Below are 15,176 nucleotides of genomic sequence, written 5' to 3'. Positions count from 1 at the left end.
CTGTGTCTGAACTGGCCAATGGGAGCTTGCCTGAGTCCCAGAAGAGGAGCCACTTGCAAGAGAGGCCTTGTGGGAGGCCATCAGGGATGCCTGTGGGCCTCAAGGACAGAGAACAGTGACGTCACGTTTTAACGCGTCGACATGAGTGGAGCGACTGACAGCGATCAATGAACAAAGTCAACAGACGTCAGAGTAGGTTTTTTTTAGGGGTTTAATGGGTGTACAGATTTAAAGGAAGTGATAAACACATACAAAAATACCCTTTCAATACATTTTAGAAACAAACATCTAGATGACCTTTTTTTGTTGTTGTTGTTAAATGTTTCCAAACAGCAAAAACATGAATCGTACGAAACTAAGTGGTGCAGATAATCGTTCATCAAAGAGAATCTACCTGCTACGAATGCTATTTTAAAAAAATGGATCGTATGGTACAAATATGCAAATATAAATAAAGTGTTTAAGAAAACCCCCAATAATGACGAATTTTGCCTGAAAAACCTGTTTCTCTGTACATTTTGTAGGGAAACTGGTGCTGGACGAGAGGACGTGTTTCCAATTCTTTACCTGCTCCGGAGCCGCCGCTTTACTCTGCTTATACACACACACACGCGCGCACACACACACACACACACACCTGTGTCCAGTCACCAGCTTCACCATGTAAAGATGGAGGATCGGGGCCCCAAGGCCCACTCGTGGCCCCAAGAGATGTCTTTAAGAACCTCCACAGGAGGCGCAGAGGGTTAACACCCAAGATCAAGGGAATTCTTTCTCTCTCTCCACGAAACACGACCATCTATGCATGCACGCGTTCACACACACACACACACACACACACACACACACACTGGAGAAGTCTCACTGAGCACCACATATCCTGTCATGGACACAACAACCAGGTCTGAGCCTCACCGAGAGGGGGGGGCAGCTTCAGTCGTGTGTTTCGCCCTCCTGGACTCAGGCGTCCTCTCCAGGACATCGACATCCCATAACGAGCAGAGAACATCAACCTTTGTTTTAAATCCAAGATGAATAAGGTTTACTGAAGCTATGCTGAACACAATGACTCACCAACATTTAGGTTTGACCACCCCCCCACCCCTTCCAGATCAGACACAACATCTCCTGTTGTTGAAGCCGGGGGATGGGACCTCCTCCTCTGACCAGTACCTGAGCAGCACTGGTGTGACTGGTGTACCTGAGCCCACTTACACACCCGGTTCATACAAACCTGGAGATCTTCTGGCTTCTTCTTGGGCTCCAAAGCAAACCCTCAATGAAGCTTCTCCTCATCTGTATCCAAATATCTACAGTGTTTACCAAAATATCCAGGGCTGGAGACAATTTCAGGACATACAATAGAGGAAAATAAAGAAACAAAAAAACAAACAAACAAAAAAAAAAAACTACAATTTTTTAAACATTTTTTTTTTCCTTTTTAGGTAAAACTACAATAGAATGGTCAAAAGGTTTACCAGTGATCTTTTGCTGTTTTTCTTTTAAGACAAAAGTTATGTACATCAACATTTTCTGTACACGTTTCTAGTAAGGAAACACAAGTCGAAATCATCTTTGAGACCGAAAAGCACTGATTGACGTTCTGGAGTTCTAAAACATGTTGAATGGAAAGAAAAAAAGGAAAAAGAGCAGCACATATTCCAGCTGTACTGTGGAAATATCTGAACACGGGACAAGTAAAACTCGCCGTTTTTAGTTCTCTTTGACTGTCGTGTTAAATGTGCCGAGTGTGAATGGGGTGGGGGGGGCGGACAACACCGGGTATGAACAAATCACCGATCCACATGTACAATCTGTAGAGATCTGAGGCGAGGCGTCCGACCTGCTGCTGCTGCTGCTGCTGCGCGCCGTGAAGTCGTCGTCTGACTTCCTGTTTTGACTCCGATCCGCGGCAGTGAGATCAGGCTATGTGGATCCTGGCCTTCTCCGTCTCTTTCAGCCTCTTGGCCTGTTCCTCCACCGAGGGGGAGTGGGGCCTCTTCGAGGCGGCTCCGTTCAGCGGGTCGGCTCCTCGACTCACCAAGGTGGGGATGGAGCTGCCGACGGGGGCCACCGTGTGTTTGGATGCAACGTGTTCTACAGACAGATAAAAAGGCAGTGAGGGACAGGAAAGCAGGTGGAACGCAGCTGTATTAGTGTCCTGTTACCACGGCGACAGCTGTAGGTGTGAGAATCTAATGGCGTTAGAAGACGTGGGTGAAACGGGGGGGGAGTAAAAACAACAACGACCAAAACCAAACTCACTGGAGCCGATGACGGGAATGGACATGCCCTTTTCTTCGCTGGCAAAAGGAGCCTCTGTGGTGGGGTTGCCCTCAAAAACTGGAGGCTTGGGAGGTGTGATGCTGAAGCAGGACGAAACGGAGAGAAAAGTCGACTTTAGAAAGTCAGATTAGCTTCATCTGGTTCCAGCTCTTTCAGATTTACTGTCATTTGTTTTATTTATTGATCCCTTTATTAACCGTAGCCACATCTGACTGAGGCTCGTGGGAACCTGGTTGAGATCTCGCTAAGGACACCGGTGAAGCTCACTTGTGGCGGTTGAGAGCCAGCTTGATGGAATTTTTCACCACGCGGCAGGTGGTGCTGGCAGGAAGCGGCGAGGAGGCGTCGGGCAGCTCCATGCTGGGAAGTCGCTGAGGAAAAAGGAAACGCATCGATTAGCACACGTCGTCTTTATGGTCAAGAGATTCAACAGCACAAAGAATGTAATATATCCAACTACGATAAAACGTTAAAACTATTCTGATCTACAGTTGTTCCTACCTGTGTTCTCGAGGTATCGATGGTTGGAATGGGCTTAGCTTTGGATCCAGAAAGAGGGACCTGAAGATCGAGAGAGACAGAGAGAGGAAACTCATGTTTTCTTCTGAGTGAAGAGGCTTCAGGAGAAGAAACCGACACGTACAATACGAGCTCTGTCTCCATCAGTGCTGCTGTCAAGGGCTGGTGGATACGGCTCCTTAAACGTCGCGTCGTGATTGGACACCACCTTCAGAAACAGAAGTACAAAGATAAGTTCAATACATGTCCTTAAAAGTCTTTAAAACACAAAACCGCTGGACGTTGGTTCCCACCTGAGGACAGACCTCGGCGTCTTTGAGCCTCTTGGCCGGTTCCTCCTCTGGAGACGGGTGCGGTACTTTAGCCAGAGCTCCGTTGATGTTGTCCTCCAGGCCGTTGGACTCCTCCTTGGGGCTGCTGGCGGCGTTAGGCGCCACGTCTCCACTCGGTCCGGAGGCGACGGAGCTGCTGGCTGTTGGAGAAGGAGGCTTGGCTTTAAGTGGGGGGTCTTCATGAGGAGGACAGACATGAACAATCAGATTTCTGTAACCGTTACATGAACGTGTGTTTTGCTAAATGTGGTGTGGATGGAAGGAGACCCTCACTCGAGCCGATCACAGGGATGGACATGCCCTGGTCTTGAGCCGACGTGGCAGCATTGGGTGACGAGGAGCCCTCTGGAAAAAGCTGCTTGGGGGGGCTCACACTGCAACTACAAAGGAAGTGTTCGCTCAACAGTGATGTAAGCGCAGCCACAGCGTTTAGCAGAATGTACAGAACACGTGATGTTACACAACAGGAGGTCGATCTGTTCTTGATGCAACACAACAGCTGTAACTAAAGCGGCTGAGGCTTAAACATTTAAGTGTGTGTGTGTGTGTGTGTGTGTGTGTGTGGGTGTTGTACCTGTCTTCAGTGTCTGAAACAGGCTTGGAGGGTTTGATGGTGGGGGAGCTAAAGGGGGTCCCTGAGTCTGTGTCTCTGGAGCTGTCCAGATGGCTGCTGTCCAGAGAGATGCGCTTAGAGCTCCCCCCGTTAGAGCTGCGGTTCAACTCAGCTATACTCTGCATAGAAAACCAGAAAGGGGGAGGGGGGGGGTCAGCATTCAAACAGCTACATCAAACCATGTGACACGCACGGGAGCATCCCTCACCCTCTTCTTCTTCTGCACCAGCTCAGGTGGAAGGTACTGGTGGAGCTGCTTCTTCTTCACGTGCGTCGCTTCAATCTTCATCCCGTCTTTCAGCATGTTGATGTTGTTGGCCTGTCTGTACACTGGAAGAAGTGACGCACAGGTTCATCACGACCACCAACGCATGAAAGGTCACAGGTGCCATCATTTAGATCCCGACTCAACACTTGACCTTCCTGAAGTAATATTCTTTAATACTTCTACTACTTACAAATTACAGTATTTTCTGTACTATAAGGCACACTGGAGTATAAGGCACACCAAGGACCAAGGACCGGTTTAACGTCAGAGTATTTTCACGGACCGGCCTTTAAGGTGTAGCTGTTAAATCCCACAAATAAAATGATACCACCAGATAAAAACTGGAATTTTGCTTCTTTGAAGTCGTACGCTCTTCTGTCTCCTTTTAACCCTGTGCAAAGAAACTTTCGACATTTGTTTTTTGTTCGTTTTGCTAGCTTGGGAGTTTCAATTCATTGGCCTGGTGTGTTACGGGCCGGAGTGGGCCCTTTAAGTCAAAAATAAATAATAAAGTAGCCGTGTGATTGTGGCATGTTGGCAAGACTGAGTCATAGATGTGGTAAAGAAAAACTAATAGTTTCCAAATGAAAACATTCTTCAGAATCAGATAATAAATAAAACGGAAATACTGTAATTTAAGTTTTGTATCCGATGTCCTTCCCACAAACCGGTTTGCAGCTTGGGGTTTGTTGTCTAAAGGTACCACAGTATTTTATTTCATTTATGTGTTGTTTTTATGTCCTGTAATTGTTTCTGGTCAGTCGTAGGAAACAGTACTTTAATATTTAGAGCAGTAATGACATTTAAATGACCTCAAACGATGATTATAGATACATTGTCATCTACAGACCCAACAATCCCTGCCATTTCTAATCTGGTGGTGTAATTTCACCACAGCACGTTCACCCAGTCGATGACTGGCGACACCCTTACCGCAAAATCATTTGTACAAATGTAAATGAGATAGTCTGAAGAAAACAATCACTTTTATGTGAAATCTGAAAAGCGCTTCATCTCACAGCAGCAGAAGAGACCTACCCGTGTCTGTGAAGGACTGGATGTCGTACGTCAGGTCGATGTTCACACTCTCTGTGTTCTCCACCTTCTTGAAGATGATTCCGATGAACCACATGGACACAAAGTCATTCCTGTTTCAGAAACACATTTAAATGAACACTCGGATTTCTGTGTTTTCAGTGTTGAACGTGTTTGAACAATTCATTAGGCCAGAAATGCACCAGAATGTAGTCAGTATTAATTTTACCTCTAACTGGCTGACATTTATACAGCAACCAAAGAACGGTTTGATCAAAGGTTCTGGCTGAGCCATTTGTATAAATTATAAATGTGAACCTACTCGCTGCGGTTCTCTTTGGAGCCGGGGAACGACTGGGGGTTGACGTGAGCGAGCGTGATGTACTCATTTCTCTCAAGGTTTCCAACCAGCACACGGATTTTTGACTCCACTAACCCGATCCTGAGGGAAAACACAACATCTTTTCAGGGGGTGTCTGAAATGCAAATGAACCTTTCTTGGGCCAATTTCTGCAATTAAAGGCATCTTTATTCAGTAAAATAAATGTTCAACACAACATGATTCAAACAGTTACAGTGTGTTTCCTGAGTTCTCAGAATCCTCTTACCATTCTAAGTGGTTTTCTTCTGTGGACGCACTGGCAGTAAGAACGATGTAATGTCTGCAGCAGGAAACAGGAAATCAAGTGAGGAGCGTTATTAAGACCTAAGAAATGAAGTAAATAGGAGTCCTAAACAGTAGTACGAACAATGAATTGCTATTGAGTCACACTAATAGTTGTAGACATAGTGTATGGCCTTCTGCTCATATCACACCAAGCAAGACATTATATACTTAGTAAATGTCACCACATACAACCTGAAGGTTAAAGAAATGCTATTTTCAGCCTAGATTTAGGTATTAAATACACCTTCCACACATTGTTTAGCTGACACACACACACAAAAAAAACTCACTTGTACTTCTGGAAAAAGTTTGGTGGCTCAAAGAGTTTGGACCATTCTGCTTTTCCCTGAAGAATCTCATCTGTGACACTGAGGCCTGTTCACGTCCCCACAAACACATTCACCAGCAAGGTTAGCAATTCAACTCACAACATAAAACTAAAAGGAGACTGACTTTTACCAGCAGCTAATTTAAATTTACCCGGTGGAAATCACCGGTTAGGTCGACTAAAGCACAGAAAACCTGTGAACCGATCCGTCTGTATCGCATCTCTCCTACCATATTTAAACTCCTCGCTCATGATGGTGCGTGTTGACGTGGACACGTTGTACGTGGAGTTCTGCTGGGGATAAGCAGGTGTGATGATGGGCATCAGGTGGTATCGATCAGATGGGTTGACCTGCAAAGTACCAACAATGACCAGGACTGAATTCAGTGCATATGTCTAGGTTCTTTATGTGGACATTTAGAAAGTCTATGCTATGGTCTCAATCACTATTTTATTTTCACGTGCCCCAGTAGAGTGAGAAAGGACATCTTGGATCATCTGAAAAATAATCTTTATCTGGAAAAAGTTAAAGAAACAAGACACTTTGCCAAAATATTTTAACCCCATATTTAATTGGAAACAAAGCAGAACTAAATGTCATATAAAACTGAAATGTTAATTGTTTTGGGTAAAGTATACTCATTTGCATAATCAAGTTTATGTCACAACTTTCAAAACAGTTTGTGTGGTAACAGAAAGCCGACAAGGTTGTTTCATACATTAATAAGGTTGCCTGGCAACGGGTGAGTAACATGGTTTTGGTCTTAAAAAAAGCATTCAGAGAAGGGGGTGTCTGTCTGAAGTAAAGATGGGGAGGGCTCACCTCTGAAAGACTGAAAATGGTGCAACAATTATTTTCAATGTAATTTTGCAAAGAATTTCTAATGTGGTATCACTGTATTAGAAATAGGTATTATTCTGCCGTGACATCACTATTAAAACAGTTATTATTCTGCCGTGACATCACTATTAAAACAGTTATTATTCTGCCGTGACATCACTCTCCAGGCTCAAGTCAGTGTCTGTGAACTCAGTTTGAACCCAACTTGAAACATCAAATTCTCGATAAGGATATCATTTCATATATTAAAAAAAAAAAAAAAAAAAATCAAATAATTTTTAGTTTTTTATTTACACTTTACACAGCATCATAACATTTTGAAAAATCTGAGTTTATTAAAAAGGGCAACTACCCCTCACCAGTTATCTATGTGTTAACATCTGTCAGGCTAGAATGTTTGTATGACTTATTCTGAACATGAATAAATCAATAATAACTATGTCACCACTAAATGACAACCTGCTGCTTCTATAATGGAAAAACGTGCAGAAATTCTTCCCTTTAAGTTGCTGTGGAATGTCGTCAAAGCAGCCTTCAAGGTATTGGAACTCAAATAGAGTAGAATCATTTGTTGGGTCACATGAGGAATAAGTAGACATGAAATGAGAGAAGCTAAATGTACCTTTATTAACTTGATTAAACTAAATTTAAAAGGAAGCATCAACATTTTCACAGCTCAGCAGATTAAACCTGTATAAAAACATTTCAGCTGCTTGAACATAGAGACTAAAAATGACTGGTTTTACACTCACTCTAGGATCCCATACAGGTAAATTCAAATTACTGTCTTCAGGTTGTTTCAATAGCACAGGATTTGGCCATTCCCTGTGGGAAAGAAAGGACAAATCTAATAAAAAGTTGCTCATTCTAACATAATTGATATTAAACAAGAATGCAAAACTCTCATGAGGTAGAATAGAAGGTACATATGGCAGAAGTTTAAGCCTCACCATTTAGAAAACACCAAGAAAAACTTATGGACAAGTGTGGCCGCCACGGCATTTGGGTAGAGCTGGCAGGTCCTCGCCACCAGCATGGCCCACGACACCCCACCCAGAAAGCCCAGCATGTTGGAGTAGATCCCACGACCTGCGGACAGAGGACACATAACAGTTTGGAGGGTATCTTTAGGAGGTTAACGTGTTTAATTCAGTTGAGAAACTGGCACAAAACACAAATGATCTGAACCTACTTACGTTTTGCCCACAATTTGATGGCTCTTAAAGTCAACCTGAAGTTTTCTTTGTTTGGTACCAAGTACAAAATTTCATCAGTTACTCGACACCCTGTAAAGAACAAGAGTAACATGAAGATGACATTCCCCTGTTAGAAACAGTAAAGCATCATCCAACGGATCCCAACAGATGCCCTGTAGTGAGTGTACCATTGAGGCTGCGGATACACCGGATGTCCAGGTTTCTCAGGATTGAGTCTCCCCTTAGGTCCAGGTTATCTGGAATGGATTGTAAGGCCAGTCTGGCAAAAAGCAGATCAATCTAGAACACACCACACAGAAGAAAGGTAAGAAAGCAGTACAGAAAGAGTAGAAAGCTTCTACTCTGAACAGGCAGTCAAAAACAAACAGCACTTTCAACAGTGGACACAGCAAAATGCATCTGGTGGACAAAAACAGGGAAACGGCGCCTAATTATGAGGATCACTTTCCAAATGGACGAGCTATTTCATGTTTTTACTTGTTTCAAAATTTTAATCACGCCAAAGGGACTAAATGTGCCCAAATTGGATGTGGTCTCAAGTTTAGCTGCCAGTATCCTGACCATTATATCTGTAAAAGGCAGCAGATCTTTACATTTAATGAGTCAAAATGTTTCTTTTTCCTTTACAAAAATTTATCAATAAATCACCAATATAACAAACACATCAGTCATTGGAAACTAGATCCCTTAATCGATGAATCAAGTAAGTTTTGTAGCTCAGTCTGTGGTGTTCGTAGACTTTTTGAAGCGTGGTTTAATCTTGGACTTTTCTAATGGAGCGTAGACAGAAAACTACAATTTTTTAGTTATTCTAGCAGACGGTTAAAGTAGAACGGAAGCAGTCTTTAGATTTAACGTCTGAGACAACACAAAAAGATAAAAGCTTTGACACAACTACAATTATCTGATTATTCAGTACCTCTAATGTAGGCCAACTAAAGCCACTCACCTCTATTCCATCAAATTTGAATTTTATCACAGGTACAAAAGCATCCTCAACCGCCTGGAAAGAAACAGAAGACACGTTATCACCAAGAGTCCAGAGACAGGGTGAGGTCACAGGACTGAAGAGCATCCATATTTGGGGTGTGAGCCGACAATGGGAGGTGTCAGCTCACCTCCCGAGCTCTGCCGAGGCGCCTTAAGCAAGGTGCCGTCACATAATTCATTGTTCTTACCGGATCATAATTTCTCAATTACGGAATGGAACAATTTTCAGAGCAGCACAACAACGACAACAACTAAAATAAATATTAACCTCCTCTCTATTTATTACTCAAAAAGAAGGAACTTTCATGCATTGACTTAAAGAAAATCAACATCAAGATGCCTAATATCAAAATAAATCTTAAAAGATTCAGAATTAAAATGTTACAGTACATTCAAATGCAATACGGGACATGGCGCTGCCTTCTCTCTTTAGTGAATGATAAAACATACACACACACATGTATATATATATATATATATATGAAATATATATATACATATACACACACATACATATGTGTTTGTGTGTGTGTGTGTGTGTATGGATTAATTACCCTGAGGGGATCAGAACAGTACATTAAATTTAAAATTAAAAAAAGAAAAGTAATTAGTGTAGTATTTTCAGTATTATTATATAAAAATGACACTGGTCAATTTTTTTTATACAACTCAGCTCCTCACAACACTGTCACATCCCAGTCTCCTGCATCTCTTCACATGAAAGTCATAATATTGGTGACAGAACAAAAAGGTGAACCAGAATAAACGGTTAATTATTTATTGACTGCTTTGGATTCTTTGTTTCCCTGTGAAGACTTTTCATTTCAACCTGCTCATTTTATTCTGACACAATGTTCCATTAAATGGGTTCCTAAGTTAGAATGGCTTTCCCTATTTTCAAAGTTTTCTCATGGGCTTAATACAGAATTTGCTGACCACAATAAACGATCAGATGATGACATTTTAACTGAACAATTTGATGGTTCTTCTATTTCTTATGACTCTTCTCTTTTTTGTAAAATGACTGGATGCAAGTTTCAAGCACTTTGCCCAAATTCCACGTAGCAGGACAGTTATATAACAGAATCATTTAGACAGTTTATTTTATGTAATACATGTGTGACTACTACTGTTACTAAATATTATGTCATCTACAAATAGCATACACATAAACAGTGTTGTCACATGGCCAACATCATATACTACAAACAAAAGGATTTGTTTCAGTACTGCGGTAGCCACAACTAATCAGACAGATCAGCTTTAATTTTTTATTTTTAAATGTTTAGGTGAACATGTTTCCCAGATTCCATGCAGCTTCCCAGTGTTGTGTGATCTCTCTGAAAACATATCTGCTACATTTTCCCTAATTTGTTAAACTTTTATTTAAGTACCATTGCAGTCCAGTGATGTGTTATAAACACATACTGCTTAAGATTTTGCATGACTGCAAATCTGTTTGACATTGTTACAAATAGTTTCATGTCACAGCACTAATCAAAACAGACAAACTAAAGGAGCATACACACTTTCTCATGAAAAGGAATGTTCACACAAACCACAGGAAACCCCTTCTGGACAGTTCTCATCACAGATATTTCCAGAGACCCTTAGATTATCATCTACTCTGGTAATGGGCTTTCTTATCCCTGACTTTGCACAGAGATACGATCCTTCAAATCTATGTATTGAATAGTCCTGCATTTTTGATCTCTCAAAATCGAGCATTAAGAAAATGATGTGTCGTTGTCACAAGTGTATATAAGGTAGTTTGTCATAAATTGTTTTATTGTCTGAACAAGACACTTACCCTCAGGTCTTTGATTTCTTCATGCTGTTTCAATTTGTCAAAAAACGACTGGAAAAAGTCACTTCTCTCTACGTGTCGTGGAGCCACACATAAGGCATCGATATCAGCACCTGCAAGAAATAGCAACACAGTAAAACACTGTGTACTGTTGTTCAAAAGGTTGCCTGTAAATGACCGGTTCATTAAAAAAAATATGTACCTTGGAACACTGTCTACGATAAAAGCTGCAGAGTACAGTTAATGATCTAGAAAATAGAGATTACCCCATAAAGAGTTTGATATGAAGATCAACCACTGTTCAGTCAGTACAGATTAGTCTATAAATAAACTCGACACCACATAACTTCTTAGCCTCTTAAAAATAAACACCATAAAGGCAATAACATCACAGGTGGGAGGAAATCAGTATTAGTCAGCTTACATTGTGGAAAATCCCATCCTTTAAATGGAAATGAACAGCTTTTCATCTATTTTGCTCGACTTTTCCTATGGCTTGACGATATCTAAGTGAGATCCAGGAAATGACCAGAACAACCCAATTACCACAATAATTATACAAATTAGCTTGCAATATCTGCATATTTTGATGGACAAAACGGTGCAACTAATAGTAGCAACTAATAATAATTCACAAGGCATGTATTTTTAAAACTGTTCTAATATCACATTTCTCCTTCCTGATACAGGACAAGATACATCAACATTGGCTACTGTAATTTCAAGCACTGATAAGAACAAGGCATTAAATAAATGTTTTTAACAGCTGAATACTACTGAGTCCAAACAGATGTTGTTCTTCTAGTTAACTTATGTCTTTATGCTGTGCAATAAGTATCTTTAAAATCCCATAACTGATCCAGTATTTATGACATGATGGATCAACTTTATTTTTCAACCTTGTGCTAAAAACAAGAATGCACTCATCCCACAATAAAAGCCTTCAGTCAACAGTAACCGTGCTTTCACATTCCAAAACTAGTTTTTAAAAAAAAAGTCAATAGCAGATGAACACGACAATGTCAGCCTTGTGTTCTCCTACAGTCAGGGTGAGCAGAGCTTTTCAAAAACAATGACAGAGTCCATGCTGTGCAACAGCAATGTATTGTTCCCTCTATTTTGCTTTGATTCTCTTGAATGCCACCACATCCAAAACCACAGCAGGTGTTTTCAAGCAGCTTAATGTTTTTGACAATTTCCCATCAGTCACTACATTGATGTTTCTGCATTGAAAATCTTCGTTACTAAAATGTACAAAAATATTACTCATTACCTTTTGTGTGTACTCCAAGTCGATATGACCCAAATGTAAATATCTTGCCTCCAACACAGCTTATAGCTGATGGGGGAAGGTTCTGTTGATGAGAAACACAGGCAGTGAAGTTGGTATGAAATTTGTTTCTTTACAACTAATCTGAATGCTTAAATGTCTCTGACAAAACACAAAACACATCAAAGCTTTTTTACAGACTCTACCTTTAGTTCGCTGATCTCAGCAATCCACTCTTTAACAAAATTATTCAACTTCCCAAGAACCGCAAGTCTGAAAAGTAGATACAGGTTTCAGATGGTCTGTCGTTTTTTGCACTAATGAGCCATTGAAATAAGAATGGTCAAATAAAATTCATTATATGGTCACATATTAGGCTGTTGTAAACACATTCTGTCAAGCACAAGGACATATATTTATACACCTTATATCTTCAGCATCATAAAAGACAGAAACCAAACAACAGCCTTAAGAATGCGACCTTTCACAAGTTTGGATTTGTGTTGAGGCTTCCAGAGACGTGTTCCTGCATTACGTTGCAAATGTCAATCTTTTACTCATTTGATGCTGTGAGTGCTTGAACATGCAACATTTTGTGTTAAGGTGGCCAGCTACTGTGTTGTGTTTTAACATGCAATTATCACACGCTGTTCCTTACCTATGGTTCAATTCCTCTTCATCCTCAAACACCCCAAAAGGTTTCATAGCATCACAGAGTTTCTTGGTGTACTGGTGGTCTATTTCTCGTGGGGGTGCTAGGCTGATGGCAGAGGTGATGCCATAGTGTTTCTGAGGCTGCTGCCCACCAGGCATGGTGCTGCGGGGAAACAACACATAAAATGACAGCCAACAATACTACTGATAAAAACTAGTATTTGGGTTCGGCATGTTTCACATCTCAATGCAAACAGCACTCAGTGTAGTATCTGTAGCAGAAAATGCAAAGCTGGTCAAGACAAATCATTCCACTTGAACAATTAATTAGTTGGTTGGATACGTTGTTGTTGGACTTTAGTGGACTTTTCTTCATATCTTGGATGACATTAAGTAAAATGAGGACTAAATAGAAATTTAAGCTTCAAGTACACAGAAAGGTTAAGGTTCACCTGGCTAGGCTACATAGCTCTAGCTTCACTATGAATCGTGAAGACTCAAAGACATAAAACACACACACACACACACGATAGATAGGTGTTCTGGGTCATGTAATGTGATAATTGTCAAACTCCCGGAAAAAGGGTGGTTTTGGAGAGTTTGTTGTTTCAGACTATAAACAACTCGGTCTCTTGGAATGGGATTAAAAACAGTGTGTGTCAGGTGTGGTCCAGGTATGTCCTGGACAGAGCTGATCTTCATTTCTTCTTCATTAGTCCAGTTATCAGGTTGTGTTAAAATAACCAGCTGTTCATAGCCTTTAGTTCAGATTCCTCCTCTGGAGCTGCTGTTAGGATATGGTGGTGACACCCTTTGTCTCTTAATGCTGAAACTACGTCTATGTTACTAGCTAGAGACAGAACCAAAAAGAAAACCAGTCATGCTTTATAATCATTTGGTACCCAAACAGGTCCTGGTTGCTCAAAGTCCTTTTTCAATAATTAGAGATGTGTTGACTAATGAAAACTTGTAGCGTTAAAGCATTTACTCTTAGCCGATTCCTGTATGTCTTTAAGTAAACACAGACCAATTTAGCCATCTAGCACACTCCAGCAACAAATGTTTTATTTTGATTATTCACATAATGAATGTATTTAACTCTCCGTAGTTTGCTTTAAGCCATATTATGAAAACTGAATAACCGATGTTGCAGAAATATTAGATATCCAATATCGTTCACCGACAGGCTCATGCTAATATAACAAACATTTGGGGTATGCTAACAAGTTGGCTAACTTAGCAAATGTAACCTGGGTACAAAATTGTCTAAATTCATGCATTCGTCTTTATGTTAGATATGGATATTATATTAAAAAAAATAAGGAGTAATGCATTGATTATGTTAGGTAATAAATATCTCACTACAGGTGTAGGCGAACTAACTATCGACTTAGCCAATAGGCGACGGATGGAGGCCCTGTTTGGTTGTTATGACAGTTAGCTAACAGTAGCTTTCAGCCTTTTCTTTAAGATTGTCGTTAACGCCAACAAAAATGTTAATAAAAGACAAACGTTCCAAGTGCACGACTTACCTTGACATTTCTTTCATGTCACTGTAAGCTGTCCTGTCTATCAGCTTCAAACGCGTAGAAACTACTAAAGCCAGAAAGTGAAAATGCTAACAACCTCGTCCTGATTACAACAATGGTCACTTTTCATGAGCGCTTCGAACCTTGCCCCTGAACCGGAAGCACTTCTTATGAGATAAGGGATCAATTCCAAAGCTGATGGAAAATTATTACTTCTTTTACAAAAAAAAGGTCATTCGAATGATAACTAACTTCTATTTAAATTACAGCTTCGCCTTCTTTTGATAATATTCAAAGCTACATACGTAACAGCATTAGCAGGATAACATCTAAGCGCGGCATGCTAACCATAAGCAGTTAGCGGGCGCCTCCTCGCTGACGTCACATATCACGTGACCACGTCCTGGCGCTGCGCGGCCGTTCTTCTTCTGTCTTTATTGATAAAAGGGAAGAACTCAGAGATTACTGACTCCTGCTGGTCCGCATGTGGCCCTAATGCAATTTCCTCCGGGATTAATAAAGTATCTATCTATCTAAACCCCTAAACAGTCCAAACTACAGCCTACATTCAAAACGTATTAAAGGTTCCTAAAAAATCAAATCAAATAAACATAAATGGTGAATCTCCCGTCAGTTTTAAGAAACTATTTTCTTAAGTAAAAATTGTCTGTTAGGTATTGATCTCAGGACATTTCATTCTATCCACTACACACTGGCATTTTTATATTCACCGGGCATGTTAACAAGACAAGCAGCTGTCTGTGTAGTGACAGAAGACATACCTCATTAATTCAGTCACGTCCAAATACTTGAAATACTA

General features: G+C 40.7%; 1 protein-coding gene across 3 annotated transcripts; it reads right to left on the bottom strand.

Annotated features, from left to right (window-relative positions):
• Positions 1–150: 150 nt before the first annotated feature.
• papolg (poly(A) polymerase gamma) lies at positions 151–14,693 on the bottom strand. Of its 3 annotated transcripts, none has more exons than XM_068327728.1 (24): positions 14,360–14,693; positions 12,832–12,990; positions 12,380–12,446; positions 12,177–12,258; positions 10,907–11,016; positions 9,056–9,109; positions 8,274–8,385; positions 8,086–8,175; positions 7,840–7,978; positions 7,642–7,714; positions 6,279–6,399; positions 6,011–6,095; positions 5,662–5,715; positions 5,376–5,495; positions 5,057–5,166; positions 3,959–4,080; positions 3,712–3,869; positions 3,411–3,517; positions 3,111–3,313; positions 2,930–3,013; positions 2,788–2,847; positions 2,554–2,657; positions 2,266–2,366; positions 151–2,097 (listed from the first exon to the last, which is right to left on the bottom strand). In XM_068327728.1, exons 1-24 carry the CDS (start codon positions 14,374–14,376, stop codon positions 1,922–1,924), a joined length of 2,508 nt encoding a protein of 835 aa, XP_068183829.1. In that variant the 5' UTR covers positions 14,377–14,693; the 3' UTR covers positions 151–1,921. The 3 variants fall into 3 exon arrangements, with proteins under 3 accessions (XP_068183829.1, XP_068183830.1, XP_068183827.1); XM_068327729.1 differs by having other exon boundaries at positions 153–2,097; positions 3,099–3,277; positions 14,360–14,692; XM_068327726.1 differs by having other exon boundaries at positions 155–2,097; positions 3,099–3,313; positions 14,360–14,692.
• Between the last annotated feature and the right edge of the window lie 483 nt (positions 14,694–15,176).

Source organism: Antennarius striatus, chromosome 11, assembly GCF_040054535.1.
Source record: "Antennarius striatus isolate MH-2024 chromosome 11, ASM4005453v1, whole genome shotgun sequence".
Classification (NCBI taxonomy): domain Eukaryota; kingdom Metazoa; phylum Chordata; class Actinopteri; order Lophiiformes; family Antennariidae; genus Antennarius; species Antennarius striatus.
This window is presented reverse-complemented; position numbering and strand designations above follow the sequence as displayed.